Source organism: Cyclopterus lumpus, chromosome 15 (assembly GCF_009769545.1).
Source record: "Cyclopterus lumpus isolate fCycLum1 chromosome 15, fCycLum1.pri, whole genome shotgun sequence".
NCBI lineage: Eukaryota > Metazoa > Chordata > Actinopteri > Perciformes > Cyclopteridae > Cyclopterus > Cyclopterus lumpus.
Genome location: NC_046980.1, coordinates 9,579,753 through 9,596,947, shown reverse-complemented (window position 1 = coordinate 9,596,947; position 17,195 = coordinate 9,579,753). Strand labels below are relative to the sequence as shown.

Sequence of the window (17,195 nt, the reverse complement as noted above, 5' to 3'; positions counted from 1 at the left end):
TCAGAGGTTAGGCTCTAAACATATATATATATAATAAAAAAATGTGCATAAATTATTTTAATTATAAATATCAATATTTCTGCTGAGGTTCATCTCACTTATCTTCCTCACAAATATTGAGGGTGACTTTAAACCGAGAGCCCAACGCGCAAAATGTTATTATTAAGCCTTAATGCACATCCCAAGCCAACGCAAGGATTTGTAAAGTTATTTATAATTTGGGTAATAAAATCAGACATCGTTATTTCGGCTGTGCACCTCGAGTTTTGTTATTAAATATAGGGTTTAGGGAGAGCCTTGCGAATAGAGCCGTGAAGCCCGAGCCACTGGTCACCGACAACATTCCTCTGCGAATGATCGGAGTCAATGACGCAGAACAAGCAATTTATGGATTTCTGTTTCTACAGCTGCAAACAGCGACATAAATCAAACCAATATAGATAATCGCCCGGTTCCTAGAATAAATTTAAAAAAAAAAGGAAAATAATAATAATAAACAAATACTCAGGTCAAGTGGGACAGCTTTTAAAAGCCATGAGAGTGATGCGACCTGGTTCAGATATGTCACTTTGTCAAAGTCACGCTCTCATATTGGCCTCACGCGTGCCAGAAAAAAAAAAATTATAACATCACAACATTTTGAATGGCTTCAAAGGATAAAAAAAAAAAAAACGATCACGTTGTTTATTACATATTTTTTTGTTATTATATTCTTAAAGTGTTTAAAAAAAAAATCAAAACCGTGGTGCTTTGCCTGCGTTTACACTTGGTGCCGTTTCAGTATACGAGGGAGAGAAGTGTCTATCCTTAGAAATAGAAGAAGGAGGGAGGGATCGAGGGAGGGAGAGAAGAGCGGCAGAACTGATAGCTCCACGCCATCTGTTTCAGCCAATGCTCAAAAATTACTCAACCGTACCGCCAGACACCGCTTTTTATCCACAGAAAGATCATTGTTAGCGGCTCAAAATAAACAACAGATTGCCCATTAACACTTTCCCCCAAATATCCCCAGATTATAAGCATATTGATGACACTTCTATTGGATCTCTCCTTATGAAAATCTCTCTGTCTCTCTCTTTCTCTCTGAGCCACAGGATATTATCTAGATTAATACAAAAAAAAAATACAATTTATTATTATTGTCATCCTAATCACTACTTTTTCATTTTATAATTATATTTTTTTAATTATTATTGCCACTGGAAATATTGTAGTTGGTATTGTTATTATCAGTCATAGTTATTTTTGTAATTGTTTATTTAGGTTGATATTTATATGATTTCATGTAATTTAAATAGGGGGATATTGCTGTGATTATCTTAACCATGTTTCTTACTTAGCCTTTGCACTCTTCTAATATATCCTGTTGTTTTAAAATCATGTGTATTAATGCCCAGATTTTTTTTATTAAGTGCCAAAATTGCAAATATCTTAGTCTAATTATTTGTACATTTCTGTGAATTAATAGGTGTTTATGAGATGACTGTGTTTTCACTTTATTTCCATCTCATTTCCTTTCAAAGGCCATAATTTATGAGGGTCAAGACAAGAATCCAGAAATGTGCAGAGTTCTTCTTACCCATGAAATTATGTGCAGGTAAGCATTATTTTTTTGCTCCGTCCATTTTGCAGATCCAGGCAAAAAGTAATTCCCTCCCCTTCAATAAGTTTTGACACTCATGATGTGATGCAGCAATTCAGACTGTCCTGTAGTCCTTCAGCAACCAGGGAGATAGAGAGATATATAGAAGGAGAGAGAGAGAGAGCTGCTGTCACTTCTAACTTTGATATGATGTTATTCAACTATGATGTGAATATGCCAGTGAAAATGAACTGAATGACTTCTTTTAGTGAAGGTATACTGAACGTACTCACAGTATACATTGTGTTTTTTAACCTTTAGTATATTTATCTTTATATTCTAAGAATTGTATGTCATCATTTAAGCCTGCCAGGCACAATGTGTTTCCTGTTAAGTTATGCATAGGCGTTGCATGCAATGTATCAGTTTTTTTTTCTCCTTCTTTTTAGAACAGAGTCAGTTCTCGGTTGATCCCACCTGTCAACAATGATCAGCGAGCCTTTTAGCGTCATTTAACCACATAAATCTCAACCTCTCATATTGCGCTTGCTATTCAGCGGTGTCATTGATACTAAAAGGAAAAACGCCTTTTGTTGTTATTGTTGAGCTCAGCATGAGCTTTGTGAACATTGAATTCGGATACTGTCGGTTAACCTCTCCTTTGTTGCACCGGTGCATTGTTCAAGTTACTGGTTGAGAGCAAGTGCAGCATGAGAGCTGAGAATGATTTGTCTTTTTCCATGCATAAACTCATCACTCACGCTCAATTTATACATGCATCCATCACTTATTTGTGACACATTGAATATGCTCGTACTCGAGAGGTAATATTTTTTTGTCAAGAGGAAGTGCATTTTGCTGCTGAATAAAGATCTACTTTAACTGCTGCCTATTATCAGCTAAGAATATCTACATAACAAGAACAGTTATAATAGAAATTATATTTTGATAACTTACCTTATTATATCTTAATCATTAGGGATGTCATACGTGTAGTTTTTGAATTATATTTATGCTCTAATACACTCCAGCACCGTAGCTATAAAACACATTTTTATTACTCGCTGCTGGAAAGTCATGTAAATCAGACATATTTAAATAATGTGTGGTTGACTGACAGTAGCTTTGCACAAAATCTTTGTTTTTCTTTCTGCACCATATGGCATAAATCAATCTTATTCACATATGTTTATATGTTTTCATTTCAAGTTGAGGCTAGGATGATGTATTTGTTTATTTTTGCAGTTTTGATTCAAGTCCCAATCAAAGAAGTGAAAGGCAGCTAGCTATAGACGTATAGGGGGGAGATGGCTGAAACATGTGGTGGAAGATAGATTAGTGCTTTTGAGGCCATAATTGATAAATGCCCTGCAGAAATATTGGTTGAGGGTGGCACCTTGCATCTCCCTCAGAAATAGCAGCTTGGCAATTAGAGGTAAACAAAAGCTGAAGCTGTGAAAAGTGACTCCCCTGCCTCCTGGCCCAATCCCCACTCCCCTCCCCTCCAACACTAAGCCAAACAACACAACATGTTGTTTTCACCATTTTTATCAGCCATCAGCATCAATGGAATGGATAGATTGAGTGAAGGAAAATCTCATGGCAATTTTTTTTCCCTCTCTCCCCCAATATCAAAATCACTCCGAGGCACTTAATAAATGCATGTGGTTATGTGTGCATTATTTATTTATTTTGATTTATTTAGCAAAGTAGGACTTGTTCTGAAATACACTGTCTCTGCTCCTGCAGCCGATGCTGTGACAAGAAAAGCTGTGGAAACAGGAACGAGACCCCATCAGACCCTGTGATCATTGACAGGTAAGGCCATGTGCGGCGTCTTCGCTGCTTGTGAACAGGGGGGGAAGAGTGTAAGTGAATGAGTGAGTGTCTGAGTGACTAAATGGATGAGTGACTGAGTGGATGAGCGGGCGCATGGATGGGCTCGTGAACAAATGAGTTCCTTCCCAGTGTGCCAGACGGCCCAGTTGGGCTGACTTGCATCTTAGAGCTCACAGTCTGGGAACTGTGGGTGATTCTGTGTGAGCGGCTGAGGGGCGTCTTTCCCAGGTACCTGTGCACCGAGGGGCGGTCACCACCTGGATAGGGTTTGTTCAATCACAGGTGGTTCAATCACCAGAGGATCATGCTGGGAATACACCTAATTAGCTTAGGCAACTTCGCATTTATTTGGCTGGCTTCCCTTCTTTGTTTACGACAGTGATGCTGACACTGTCAATAGTGGTTTTTTCATTGACTGTTTCCTTCTCTCAAGTTAGCTGTGAGCTAGGTGCCATTAAAGTTTTGTCTGAGAAGGCATAAACATTTTATGTTGGCTGTTTAGTTCTGCACCTTCGGGGAAGTTACGTCTGCCACATTTATATCACCTTCTAAAGAGGGAGAGTAAATGGTCTGCTTTCAGGCATTGACATCTTGCTCACACTGTGAAACTATATTGCATGTCCTGGTCAGCGTGAATATGTTAAAGGTAGTTAAATGTGTGTGTGTGTGTGCGTGGGGGTGGATATAGGGGTGAGGTAGGGGGTGTAGTTTGTGCGTCGATCTCAATGTAACTCTCACCACGTAGGGAGAGACAGCAATGCTAATGTTTGACTAGCCGGAATCACTGTTTGCTTAGTGGAGAATGCCTGGTATCTGACAGAGGGGACAACTCTCTTATTAGTAATCAAATAGGGCTGAGCAGTTGTTGCTGCCACTCCACTCCAGCGGCTTCTCATGCATCAGGAAGTAGGAGCTGGCTGCCCTGGGAGCCTGGATGGATTACCAGAGCTACTGCTGTCTGAACTCAAACTCACACAAGACACACGTAGATACACGCACACACACACACACGCACGCACGCACGCACGCACGCACGCACACACACACACACACAGGCGACACAAACTCGACACCCACGCATCCTCAGACGCTCGCATGCCGCTTGTATGTTGTTTACGCTTTCATGCTCGACTGTCACGATGCATGCAAGAAAAGTACTGAGGTGTTCAGGACACTGTCAGGAAAGAGCTGTCTTTTTTCCCATTTTCTTTTCATCTCGGACCAAGCCGAATGCTTAATTCATTAGTCAAGCGTGTTTGTACAGCAAAGAGACGACAGCGCGAACATTAAGATATAACTTGAGACGTCTACTTTGCTTAATTTCCGCTGCTTTCATGTTTGCTTTGTGTCTCTCTCTGCTGCCTTTTACTGTTTAGAGTTTCGCTCCCCATTGTTCTTCAATCTGCGGGACAAAACGTGTAACATAAGTACAATAAGCAAAATGAATGCATAGAGAATTAAAGTCAAGAAAGAGGGGTGGGAAAAAAAGAAAAAAAGAACAGGGTAAAAAGAAGCGGATGGATATTGTAAGCTCAACTGGCTCAGGGAGGGCTCGGATTTTCATTGTGACGAGTCTGAATAGGAGTAGAGTATCCCTTTCCTTGCACAATGAGCGGCTCTGTTGAAACACAAAAGCATATGTTCCTCATTAGACCCTCCCATTGTCTCCATGTCGTAACTATGAGCCCGTCAGCTCACCCTAACAGACCCACACAGGTTCCCAGTGACTGAAGGAGGCTCGCAGAGAGGGGTGCTTGTGAAAGGTTGCAGGGTTTAACGCGGCCAGAGCTCACTGAAGTAGGCTCGCCATACGCAAGACTATTTACTGCAATTACTTGACTATTCCCGCTGTGCATACGGGTAAGCTTTCAGTTAAAGCGTCCATGTTTTACAGCCATTTCTGTTACATCTGTCATTTTCTCATGCACATCATTACAGGCACCTGTGCCGCGGTCGCTGCTGGCAGAAACTGATTATATCCAATTGAGTAGAACATAGTTGAGTGACATAAACCTAGAGGAGAGGTTTGATTGTTGAATAGGGCATGTCTCATCTGTCTACAATTACAGTATGAAAACCAGCTCGCACCGCCACATTTGCTAGAGAAACAGTAGCATGGCCGAACCTTAAGAAACAGATTTGGAGTGAATCATTGATGGCGTTCATGCGCTGTAACATTTTCCCAGATGGTAAGAGGGGAAAGCGCACACAGCTAGCTGGCATCTAGCGAGACATTAACTGGCGTTCCCATGGATCTGGCATATCCAACGGAGTTTGGGAAACTTATCATTCCAAATGTGTCCTATTTTCCTGCGGTCAAGCCAGACATCTGTTTACCCTATTTTCTCTCAGAGGTTTGATACAGATTTTCACTCAGATTTCTAAAGAGGAAGGATTCTCTTAAAAAATAAAAAAGTTGGTTAGATATATAGGCCCAACAGCTGTCACAAAGTTTCAGCACTGCTTGGTCTTTAAATATTTCAGCACTTACATTTGATGCCATTGCATTATTCATACTCTCTTTTTGGATGAAGAAAGGCCCTATTTTTGATGCATTTGGGTGGGTTTTTTATGCGTAGTGACTCCAATATCAATGTATCGTTTGGGAAACGTCAGTACATAATTTGCAGTACGCAAAATAGTGTTTCGTCTTTCAATAGCGTGCGTGTACTTTTTCAAGAAAAAAAAGAGAAAAAATTCAGTTGGTGCTCACATTAAATAAAAGAAACTGTAAATTGATCTTGTTACTAATTGTAGCACTTTTGCTGTGACCGCATCCCTATGCAGTTCAGTATAATCATCTCTCCCCTTTATATATCCAGCAGTGCTACAGATGTCACATTTATAAGTTAATGGTGCCTTAAAGTAGGTGGGGGTGTAGGTTTATTCAGTCGGTAATTTGAGTCTTTAGAATTATAGTGATGAGGTACCCAATATCTGATTAGATGGTTTTCCCATTTACAGTGCATGTGTTTAGCCAAACATAACTCAATTTGCGATGACTCTCCTGGTCTGGTATCTGTCTTCACTCTCTTGCATATTGACTTTGTCTTCTCTTGTGTGAAAGATTAGATACATTGTTCGGGCTTACGCATGGATTTTGTAATAAGACGGCACATGTTGTTGAAAGAGGAGAGAAAATGACTCATTCTGCGTGTCAGGGTTCAAAGGTCACATTTTACTCTGAGAAAGCCGGAGCAATTTATGCAAGTAGAATCGAGACAGACGGAGAGAGAGAATGCGTCATCAATCTGTATTCTACCCATATGTGCATTTGGAATTTAATGTATGTTCATACAGTTTAACATCTTGTGTCAATTTACGCTGCCATTCACAAACTGATTCTAGACCAGATCTAAACATGTCAGCTCCATTTATTCCAGCAGCCACGGCACTCCCTTTCACTTCCTGTCACAAAGGTCAAGGAGCACTGACCTTTGGAGTGCAGCCCAGCCACTGAATTATTCATGACATTGACTTGTTTTTTCCCTTATTTTTCCCCTTGTCTCTTTTTTTGGTCAGCACACATGGTTGTGCTGTGGGAGGCTTTTATTCATTTAGCTCATTTATAAAGGCCTCACCGCACCTGTTCGTGTGTTAATGCGATTACATTTTGGCCTAATGTAAATTTTGCTTAGCTTTCCGTTATGTCCCTCATTAGTGAGCCTGTATTTTCTAAATGACTTTGCGTTATCGTTCATTTGTGGAACACCTACGAGGTCATTTCCCAGAGTGCACTTGACTTGTTGTCAAGTTGTTTACCAGAAACAAAAGACCGCAGCCTTAGAACGTCTCGCATGCGGTTCCCCCGTCCTTCTCAGAAATAAATCGCAAAAATTTGTGTGCTCCCATCTGTTTTTTGCAAAACCGTGATTACCTCCAAAAGCTGAACAAATGCCAGTATTTATAAGGTCAGCCCTTTATGTGGAAATGTGATGTAAATGAGAATCAGCGAAAGGGGACATTAAACAAAATTAAATTCATTGTCTCCTTTAATGTCATTTACATTTTTGGCTAAGCCCTGGACTGTCAAAGAGGATTTCTAAAACCATTTTAATTGCACATCAGCATTTGAGAAGAGGGTGTGTTTTCACTGAGCGGCTGTCTTGATAACCTGCAAAGGGAAGTCTGTTTATGAAGTACCCAAATGGCGTGTTTTCACTGCTTCTGTAGATGGGCAATTAAGATGGCACTCAGTAGGTAGTGTTAATCTAGAATTGTGCTGCCGCCATCCATAATGAAAATGATGCAGTGGACAGGGTCACTGTTGTTGTGATAGACAGTCGATTGCTGCAGGTGTTCCTTCTGGATTTTTTTTACATTATACCATTGAGCTGTGGGACATGCGTTGCAATATTTTTTTAGGCTTCCCGTGAGTCATTTAAAGCTGTTAGCGTGTGAAGGAAATGCTTTCTCCCCATATGTTTACACACGCATGCAAACACCTGCACGCACCTTGTTTTTTTTATATGTGGCTAAACAATTTATCGATTTCAGCGTTTTTTTCTTCCCGTGGCTGTGTTTTGTGTAATTCAAGTGACAGATGTGAGTTTTTTAAACGGCCATTGAGAAATTGGAGAATAAACTGCCCCCCCCCCCCCCCCCCGCCTGAATCAACGTGATGTTTGAGTGAAGCCTGTCTGCTCCCGAGCCAGAGTAGGAAGAGCAGGAAGTGTTGAGAGCGAAAGCTGTACTTGGCAGCTCGCCTTTGGCTTGCACTTGCCGAAAAATGAAACCCAGACCTTCACTGCAACCCCGGAGCCAGAACCTCCTTCCCAGTGCTCCAACATCCAGGATTGGGTAATACTGTTCACTAAGCAAAACATTACCTCAAATTATTCTCGCCCTGTTTTCTATTCCCTCCTCCCTCGTGTCGGTTTTATCGCAGTTTGTAAATGTCAAGACACGTACAAAGACGCACAGTATAAATGATATTTTCCAAATTATGCTCACATGTTTGGGTTCACATGAGTGGCGGCTGAACGTAACGTGGTGCCTGGCGTTCCCGAGGGAGACCCACCTCACTAGGGTAGGATTCCCCAGTGGCATCAGCTAATGGCAAGACTTGACAACAGCAGAGAAGCCGGGGGTGTTGTGTTTTACTAGCGCTGAGCAGGGGTGATGACTTTAACATGTGTGCAGAGAAAGACTGAGATGTTTGTGTGGGGTGTGCGTGCGCGTGTTTCATGTGCGTGCACTTGTGTGTGTGTGTGTGTGTGTGTGTGCTGTGCTGTGCTAAAGAGAGAGGTGTGCAGTACGAAAGAGTGGCGCGGGCCAACAGAGCGACGGATTCGGCTCCAGCTTGACGGCAGTGAAAGACGAAACATGGTTCCACATGTGTTGAGAAAGAGCAGTCCATCTGTCCATGGAGACAACCCCTCCCCCCTTCACCACCCCCTTCTCTTTCCCTCTTTCCTTCTCCTCTTCTCCTTCTCTCCTCTCCCCCCACTCCCCTGGTTCACTGCTGACAGAAACAAGGCCAGAGCTGGGGTGATGGGATGAATGCAGGGCCAAGAGCAACACTGGATGTTACACACACACACACACACACACACACACACACACACACACACTGAAGAGAAATAAGAAAAGGTTATCAAATATTCTTTTGGCATACATGCTGTTAAAGTTTACGGTCTTCAGTTGCATTCACTGACTTAGTTCAACGCTGCGTTAATGTGATTCACATTCAACTGTGGAGTAACGGAAGTGATTCATTTTTATATTCCGAAAGAAAACAATCTATTAAGATATATTTACTTCTCCCTGACACACTGCTACAATAAGCCACCACGGTGAAAATCCTACATTATTGAAATTAAATCTGAAGTGAATAAAACATGCCACTCTTTCTCAAATATTTAGCAGCGCTCCTTTATAATTAAACTTTCTAGCTGTTTTGAAGACGTTGTTTGGTTTCTTAAAGCATTAATGACGCAAGAGCTTTGTCAAACAGCTCCCGATTCTCTGAATCACATTTAGGTCACTCAGAGCGGTGTTTTTTTGTGGCTATTTTTTTTCTTTTGAAAAAGGGTCTCTTTTCTTTCTCTTGGCATGTTCTCACTACCATTCAATCCTTATTAGGTTTCCCCTAATTGTCAAACAAACTGTTGGGTCAACCTCAGTCGTATCTGGCCGTAAAACAGCACATTAGGCCCTGGTGAGGGATATATGCGGTATTTCATCGGAGACGGAGTAATGCTGGGGTTTTATGGTTAAGTACCAGTTCACGCCCACGCCATTTGTTTCGCATTAGAGTGGAGGTTTTGTAAATCAGATCAATATGCTCGCTGAGATGTGATTCCTTGTCGGGATCTCCCGAGTCGTTCTTTCCTGAAGTATTTTTCTTAGGGGACTGGTTGTCGATGCACAGTCCTCCGCTTCCCCCTCCCTTCCCAGCCTTCCCCTTTTCCCTACCTCTGTCAGTCCCTCCCTCCATCTCCACCTCAATCTATTTCCATTTTCTGAATGTAGCAATTTGTCGTGTGACACAGGCAAGATTAGGATGGGAAGCAGTCTGAAGATTTCATCGGACATGGTCCTGCTCCCGCTGGTGTGAGGTCACAGGACAAAGATGGGATAGGGTCATCAGTTACCTCGGGGAAACGAGCTGGTCTGCTGGCTGCTCCGTTGGCCCCAGGGGTGCCTGGGATGTATCGGAGGAGAAGCCCCAGAGAAAGAGCCCTGAACCAGCGTCATTTATTAAAAGTGACAAGTTATTTCTAACTATAGCTCTGTTTTTATTGTTTTACAACGCTGTCATTTGGAACAGTGCCCGTCTCTTCAGGAATCACAAACAAGTGATAAATGAAGGAGGCGACCTGCTTTTTAAACACACACACATGCTCGATGCACTCTGGCCACACGTGTGTGCCGTTACGTTATATTATGTATTTTGTCACGGTGCTTGAATTAAACAATTGTGCCGGTATAATAAAGATCGACCGTACGATAAGTGTAATGAAAATGTTTCACAATTCACCAGTTTTCCCCTGGACATTTGTTCAGTAAATTAATAACAGCTTACAGTCTGAATCTCAGGCTGACCTCCGCATAATCAGTACCAGAAGTTCCACAGAACATGACCACGCTGTGTGTGTGTGTGTGTGTGTGTGTGTGTGGGAGTACAGAGAGAGAGTAGTGCTTCAGCGTAGATTTTAGTGGTTCGAGTTTCTTTATAGAATTTTTAAAAAGACAACATTCATGTTAATAATGGAGTATTTATTCAATGTTTGACCGGTGGTCTTCATTTAGGGTCACCGAGGTACTCTGCTCCCCCCTTTTTTTTTTTTTTTTTTACTGCCTGCCCCAACTGCGTTAATGATATATGACAGAAATTTCCTTGAGCTGGTTCAGTGGCAAGAAAGGTCCTGGCTAGTCTATATCAATCCATCTGACTTATGTTCCCATGTCTTGAATTACCGCTTGATGGAAACCTGCTGCGGGCTTCTCTTGCCAATTGAAATCAGATCTCCTCCACAGCCTGGTGTGATATTGATCCATATTCAACACCCAGGCAGCCGATCGATCAGTATTGATTTACAATAAAAAACACTCCTCTGCTTGTTCAGCACTGCGTTCGATACTTTAAGGCAAAGGGGGGGGGGGGAATATTTAAAAAGAAGAAAAACGGGATTGTGCTTTTTACCATTCGGTGACAAGCTGGAATAAATATAAAAAATGCGAGGAGACGTTTTTATTTTCATGGTAGAGTTTGAGCTTAAGTGACCGAACCTTGACCACACTGGCAACCGGCAACCACGTCCACAGTGAACAATGATCTGCCCCGCCATGTGAGACTAACCAATAAAAATGGTTTAACGGGATGACACTTCTATAAGGACTCATTTATTGAAGGAGGTGTGTCTGTTTCTGAATTAGTGGCACATCTGCACTGCAACGGGGAGTGCTAAAACTGTCAAATCAAATCTATCTGAAAATTGAAACGGAATGCTAAAAGTGGTGGATCAAGCCTGAGCACTTTAGCTTGATTTTGGCGTGTTAACAGGATGACATGATTTCCTGTGGTTCTGATATTAATTTGTCTCATTCTCCATCCCACCTGCAAGCAAGCGCACACACACACAATGCAGGGTGGGTCTCTGCCTCCCACACGGCCGTCATTAGGGCCCGGGACAAACTGGAACAGACTAAGGCAACCCACTCAGCTCCATTCCAGATCCACTTTTCTCCCTGTCACATCTTAGTCCTAATCTCTCGGACTTCCTCTCCTCTGCCAAATAACCGTTCCCATCCAGCAGGTCCCAGCATTAGCCCGGGCTGCCAACATCTGAAAGTTATTATCCCCAATCTCTGACATCCAGGAGTTTACAGTTATATAATGATGGGGAAAACCACATGTCCCCAGAGGCAGAGAACATTTTTGAGATGCCTCCCCATCTGTTTTGGGGGAGCTGGCCATTTTGGACCAAACTCAGAATGGCAGGCAGATTTTTTGGGGTAATTTTTATTTTCTACCACTGGACCAGGCCAGGTCTGGGAATCATTATGTGGGGTGATAAAGCAAATCCAATTGGGTCAGGTTCCCCTCCACACAGCGCTGGTGGCAGCAGCTCTCCGTGCCTCACTGCTCGTCCCTGACTGTGTAAGTGGTGGTTGTTTGTTTGTCCTAGAGAGGCTGGGCTGGGGGACTAATGCAAGCCCGGGGGCCAGCCAGGTCGGAGGCAACGGTAAACCCGAGCTGCCTGGTGTAGCAGTGCTCCCTCGCTGCTGGCTCGGCCTTGTTTGGACTGCAGCTCCGGTTTGCTTTCTTAGAGGGAAGCTGAGCCTCCGTAATCATTGAGCCTTTCGCTCGGGTGGGGAGCACAGCCGAGACCAGAGGGAGTGATGACATAGGTCCGCCGAGGCCTGGCCCGGTCCACCCCTGCTGCTCTTAGCATATTTATTTTCTCTTCCCATTGTATGGTTTAAGTCACACCATATTATGTTCGGACCTTATGCACGTGCATAGGCACTCAGATGTGATGAAGTGTATGGCGTAGAGCTGTAGGCTTTGTTTTTACTAATAACGCTGGGGATTAGTAACTCGCTGACCTCAGTGTAATCTTTATTAGTCTGTTAACCATATACTCTAGTTATGGAGACTCTAGTGACACAGACACGCACTTCAGGACAACACAACAGGGGAAACTAACCAAATGGCATGCTATTATTAAATCAGTGTGTAACAGATTATGTTATGTGTAGATGAATCTATGTTTCCCGCTAAAGTGTTTCAAAATTTAGATAATTTAAAACCCCCATCGAGCCCCCTGGGCACTCCTCAAAAATGTTTTATTCAACATCACCACTCTGTTCTGTTTTGTTACGTTATTGAAATGGGTTGTCGATTCGAATAGAGTCAACCTGGTGGGCCAATCTCATTGTAGCCAGTGGAGAGTGAAAGCCATCTCTGCAGCATAACCTCACCAGAACACACACATAGATTGGAAGAGGGGGGCAGTGAGAGCGAGAGTGCCTTCTCCAGATGGAGATCCCAGATATGGGGGGAAATGTCCGGGCCATTTTCCAGGGTTTCCATAATGGGAATCTACCCCTTGCTTGCTTATTAAGTTGTGCACACAAGGAGGAGTGAGGAGAGAGATGGAGAGGAGAGGAGATAAGGGCAGGCTAGGCGAGAGATGGACAACCTGCACGCCGTCACCTCTCTGTTATAAGTGTCAAACAGACCCTGTCGGAGAAATCACAGGTCATGTGGATAGATGATTGTCAAAGCACCACATTGATATAAGGGCTTTCTTTTTCTGCTTTGAGCCGCATGATAAGATTTGTTTTTGTTTTCTGTTGGAGAGGGAGAAAGTATGACGTTCAGGTCAGCAAGGTCGCCTGGCGGGGTCACAGGGTCACAGCCTTTTTGGTACCTGAGTAACCTCACATGGCTAAGCCATTTCTCAGGCTCCCTCAAATGATGGCAGGGTGTGGAGGGGAGGGGGTAGGTTGACGGGGTGGGCATGAGAGTGATCTATCAGCGGCAGCAGCAGACATGCAGACAGAATGGCAGCTACTGCAGCTAAACAGAGTGAGACAGATAGGCAGAAGTCTCTCATACGTAACACCAGGAGCTTTAAGACGACAGCGCTGAGTGTTATGGATGCTTGACATTGACCTCTCATACAGACATGGAGTATTTATCAAGGTTGTAGGACAATGGTGTATTTGTTTCTTAAATTATTTAGTTCATTGGGTGAGATGCCACTTTCCTCACAAAACACTTCCCACTTTCGTGCGATAAGAACAATCTGTTTCCATTCTGCCTCTTGTTAGATGTTTCCTACAAGACTTAGAATTTAAGGTGATCATATTTTGAAGACTGTCAGTTCTATCAATTCAAATCTACTTTAAAAAGAGAAGAGGGAAAAAGCTCTGAAGCTTACATTTCTCTAGAAGAGAAATATTTGTGTACAGATAGGCCTGTCATTCTGCGAAACAACATTCATGATTCTTTTATTGGTGCTCAGCCATCACCCCCTCTCTTCCTCTGTGGAAAAAAGGGCTAGTCTACAAAGTGGCTTTTTGCTGTTTGAGAGAAGTAAACTTCATCAGGTCGGCGGCGAGGTGTGCTTCACATGTCACTCAGTCGAGCTCCCTCCTAATGAAATGCTGCATACAGATTTCTGCCTGCGGGCTCAGGGGGATAAGACCGTGGTAACAGAATGAAACAAACCCCTTCCCATTCCCTTCACTCACACGCACATGCAAAAACATACACAGACAAACACACATTCATACACACACATACACAGGCGTGCACGCACACACACACACACACACACACACACACACACACACACACACACACGCACACACTCTTGCTGGAGAGCATCCATGTGAAGAGATCCAAATCTGCAATTTATTCAAATATTGATATTTCTACTTGTCAGGAGAAAGGTGCCTTGAAATTTCCTCTGAGTACTCCTGTCAAAAAAATAGCAGGAAATATGTCAGATAATTCATAAATGGAGTTCACTGCCGCAAAGTCAGTTGGGAACAGCAAAATATATATATGCTTGTCAATGAAGAATAGGAGCAATATTACAGAGCCTGCTGCTCATTCTTCCATCATGTCAAGCAAACAGCTTTTGCAGGCCCATAAGTGTATGTTTCAGTCTGTGTGTATTTGTGTCTATGCGTGTATATTTGTATATGTCCCCGTGTACGTACATGTGTGTGTGTATTTATGCATGTGAATGTGTGTGTGCTTTGGCTATGTTGTGACTCCTACTTAGATGTGTTTGTTATCTTTTTCCACCGAGACACCCCACTTCCCATCTTGAGGCAGCCAATGGGAAAGTGTCCTTTTTTTTTTTTGCAGAGGTCCGTAACCGGACGCTGGCCTCCATGTGGTTTGAATTAGGGCCCCCGAAACTGTGAAGGACGCCTCGAATGACGTGAGGCACTTGCAGACCAAATTCCATTCTGCTGAATGGTGGAGAAAAGAGCTCTCCGGAATCCTCCGAGAGTTTTTGGCTCAGGCCCGCCGGCGATTAAAACAGGGCGGAAACCAATAACTCAATGAATCATGGGGCAACGTCCCATGAAATCTCTCACTGCTCTGTCACACCCTCATGCAAACCCAAATCAACTCAAACTCCGCTGATTAGTCTTTCTTTTTTTTTTCAAAGTGGAAAGAAAAGTCGTGTTCTTCGCTGCTGCAAATTGAACAGAACTTTCAACACTTTTGAGAAGAAAAGGCGCTCCCTCCTCCGCCTCCTCGCCGAGTTAGTTACCTCCATTTTGACAAAGTGTGTGCTTCCCTGATGATGCATCGCTTGACCATGTTGTGCCAAGGCAAGGCAGAATGGGACTCCGCATATCTCATGCGGTCATGTGATGCCATAGTTCATAGCAGTTGATGAGATGCAGTTTGGCACAGCTTGGGACCCATCTGGAGATGCAGATACGCAGACAGGAGAAGTATTTTACAGCAATGCATCTGTGCGCTTGAAGAGCTATTTAGCATATGCTGCTATATGAGAGAATTTGCTTTGCTGTTGCCAGCTGCAGATTAGTCTTCATTTCTCCAAAATCCGACAGAACAGCTGATCCATAGTCATAGACGGCTAGCATTGACCAAATAATATTTTATGTTAATGCAGCATGTTATTTCATATTTCACTTAATTACCTCTGCATTACATTGGAATTATTCTGGGGGGGAAAAAAAAAAAGCAAGTCTATTTCCAGTTTCTCTTGTATCAACAATAACAATGTCAAGCAGTGCAGTAATGCTGCTTCCAGCGCTGGCTGGTTTGTTTCTGTTAGCTCTAGCAGAAGTCAAAGCCCGTGCTGCTGCTCTAACTCAAGTGGCTGATATGTTGGGCCATCTAGGGCATGGCAGGCGGTTGACAGTCCATGCAGCCTGTCTACCCACAGGACAGCTCCACATAGTGTGTCCACAGTGGGGCCAGTGCTGTCATCTGGGCCCACTATGGACCACTGCTCTGCTGACAGTGAGAGGGTAAACGTTTACCACCTCAATCCCCCATTAACTCGGTGAAGGCGCTTCGATCCTCTGCGAAAATAATGATATTGATTGGAGCTCGGCTCTACAAACGAAATGGCTGCAACTAAAAGAGGGATGGGCCCTTGCATTAGAATATGGGATTTTTCGAGGATAAAAGAGTGTTTGGATCTTGTTATATTTTTCCTCTCCTCCATCTCCCCCCAGCCTCCCCCCCCCCCCCCCCCAACCTCCTTGTCGTCTCTCTGTCTGCATTTGTATGTGTGTGCATGTAGTGTGAGAGCCTGTGTGTCTCCTAAGATTACCCTCCGCTATCCCCGCAATCAAACAACAAATGACAACATCATTGCTCAAGCCTTTCAAAATACGACACAAAAAAGTGTGTTGTAGCTACATTAACTTGCAACAACCCCCTAATAGACCCTTGTGGGTTTTGTATGGCTCCCCCTCTCTCTCCTCTCTTCTCTCTGCGAGGCTGTCACATATCCACCCCCCTCACAGTGCGAGCCTCCGAGCCTCGGTGGAGATCAGGAGCTCCCTGTCGGAGGTGCTTTGTCACGTAGCCCAGGGAGCGTGGAACTCACCCAGAGCTGTTGAACAAACACAAGCACAGGGGCTGTCAATAGCAGCTCCGCAAACTAATTGCCTGTCAAATGAACCACCCTCGTTAAGCTGCCCTCACACACTCACACACTCGTGCGTGCACTGTGACATCCATACGCTCGCACACACTCACACACACACACACACACACACACACACACACACACACACACACCGAGCCGATTTGATTCAAAGAGTAGTGATACCTTGTTAGAGGAAAAGACACACGAGTGGCACTTCTCTGTTTGCTGCCTTGTTTCTGCAATCGTTACCGGCGTGTGTAGTGTAGTCACCGTGAGATTGCCATTTTGTTATTATTAAGGGGAACGGAGCATGCATGGTACAGCCGATGTAAGCCAAACACATCCCGCACGCCGCTACAGTTTATCAGCTGGCGTAATATTTCAGTTTTTAAAACCACTCATTAGATGGTAGCAGAGCTCCATACGCCAAATGTTATTGTTTTTGTGTTTGTTTTGCTTTTTTTTTTCCCTGTAGTCATTAGGCGGTAGCAGTGGAGTGCCCAGCGCCTTGTCTGGGTGCCTGTAACAGTGCTGTCGGATTGACACAGCTGGGGAGAGCAGCTTGAGGCTGCACGCTCAGGAATACACAGGGGTGTTCAAAGCCCCTCTCTGAATCCTGATCAGAGCGCTGCCCCGGCCAACTGATGGCCTATTAAATATACATGCGC

At 43.6% G+C, this 17,195-nt stretch overlaps 1 protein-coding gene across 2 annotated transcripts in view; it reads left to right on the top strand.

Moving 5' to 3' along the window:
- LOC117743961 (transcription factor COE3) overlaps nt 1–17,195 on the top strand; it is a 65,889-nt gene that overhangs the window by 2,192 nt on the left and 46,502 nt on the right. For both annotated transcript variants that reach the window (XM_034551963.1, XM_034551962.1), the window contains exons 5-6: nt 1,524–1,597; nt 3,332–3,400. In XM_034551963.1, the coding sequence (XP_034407854.1) occupies nt 1,524–1,597; nt 3,332–3,400 (143 nt within the window). The remainder of the gene's footprint in view (nt 1–1,523; nt 1,598–3,331; nt 3,401–17,195) is intronic.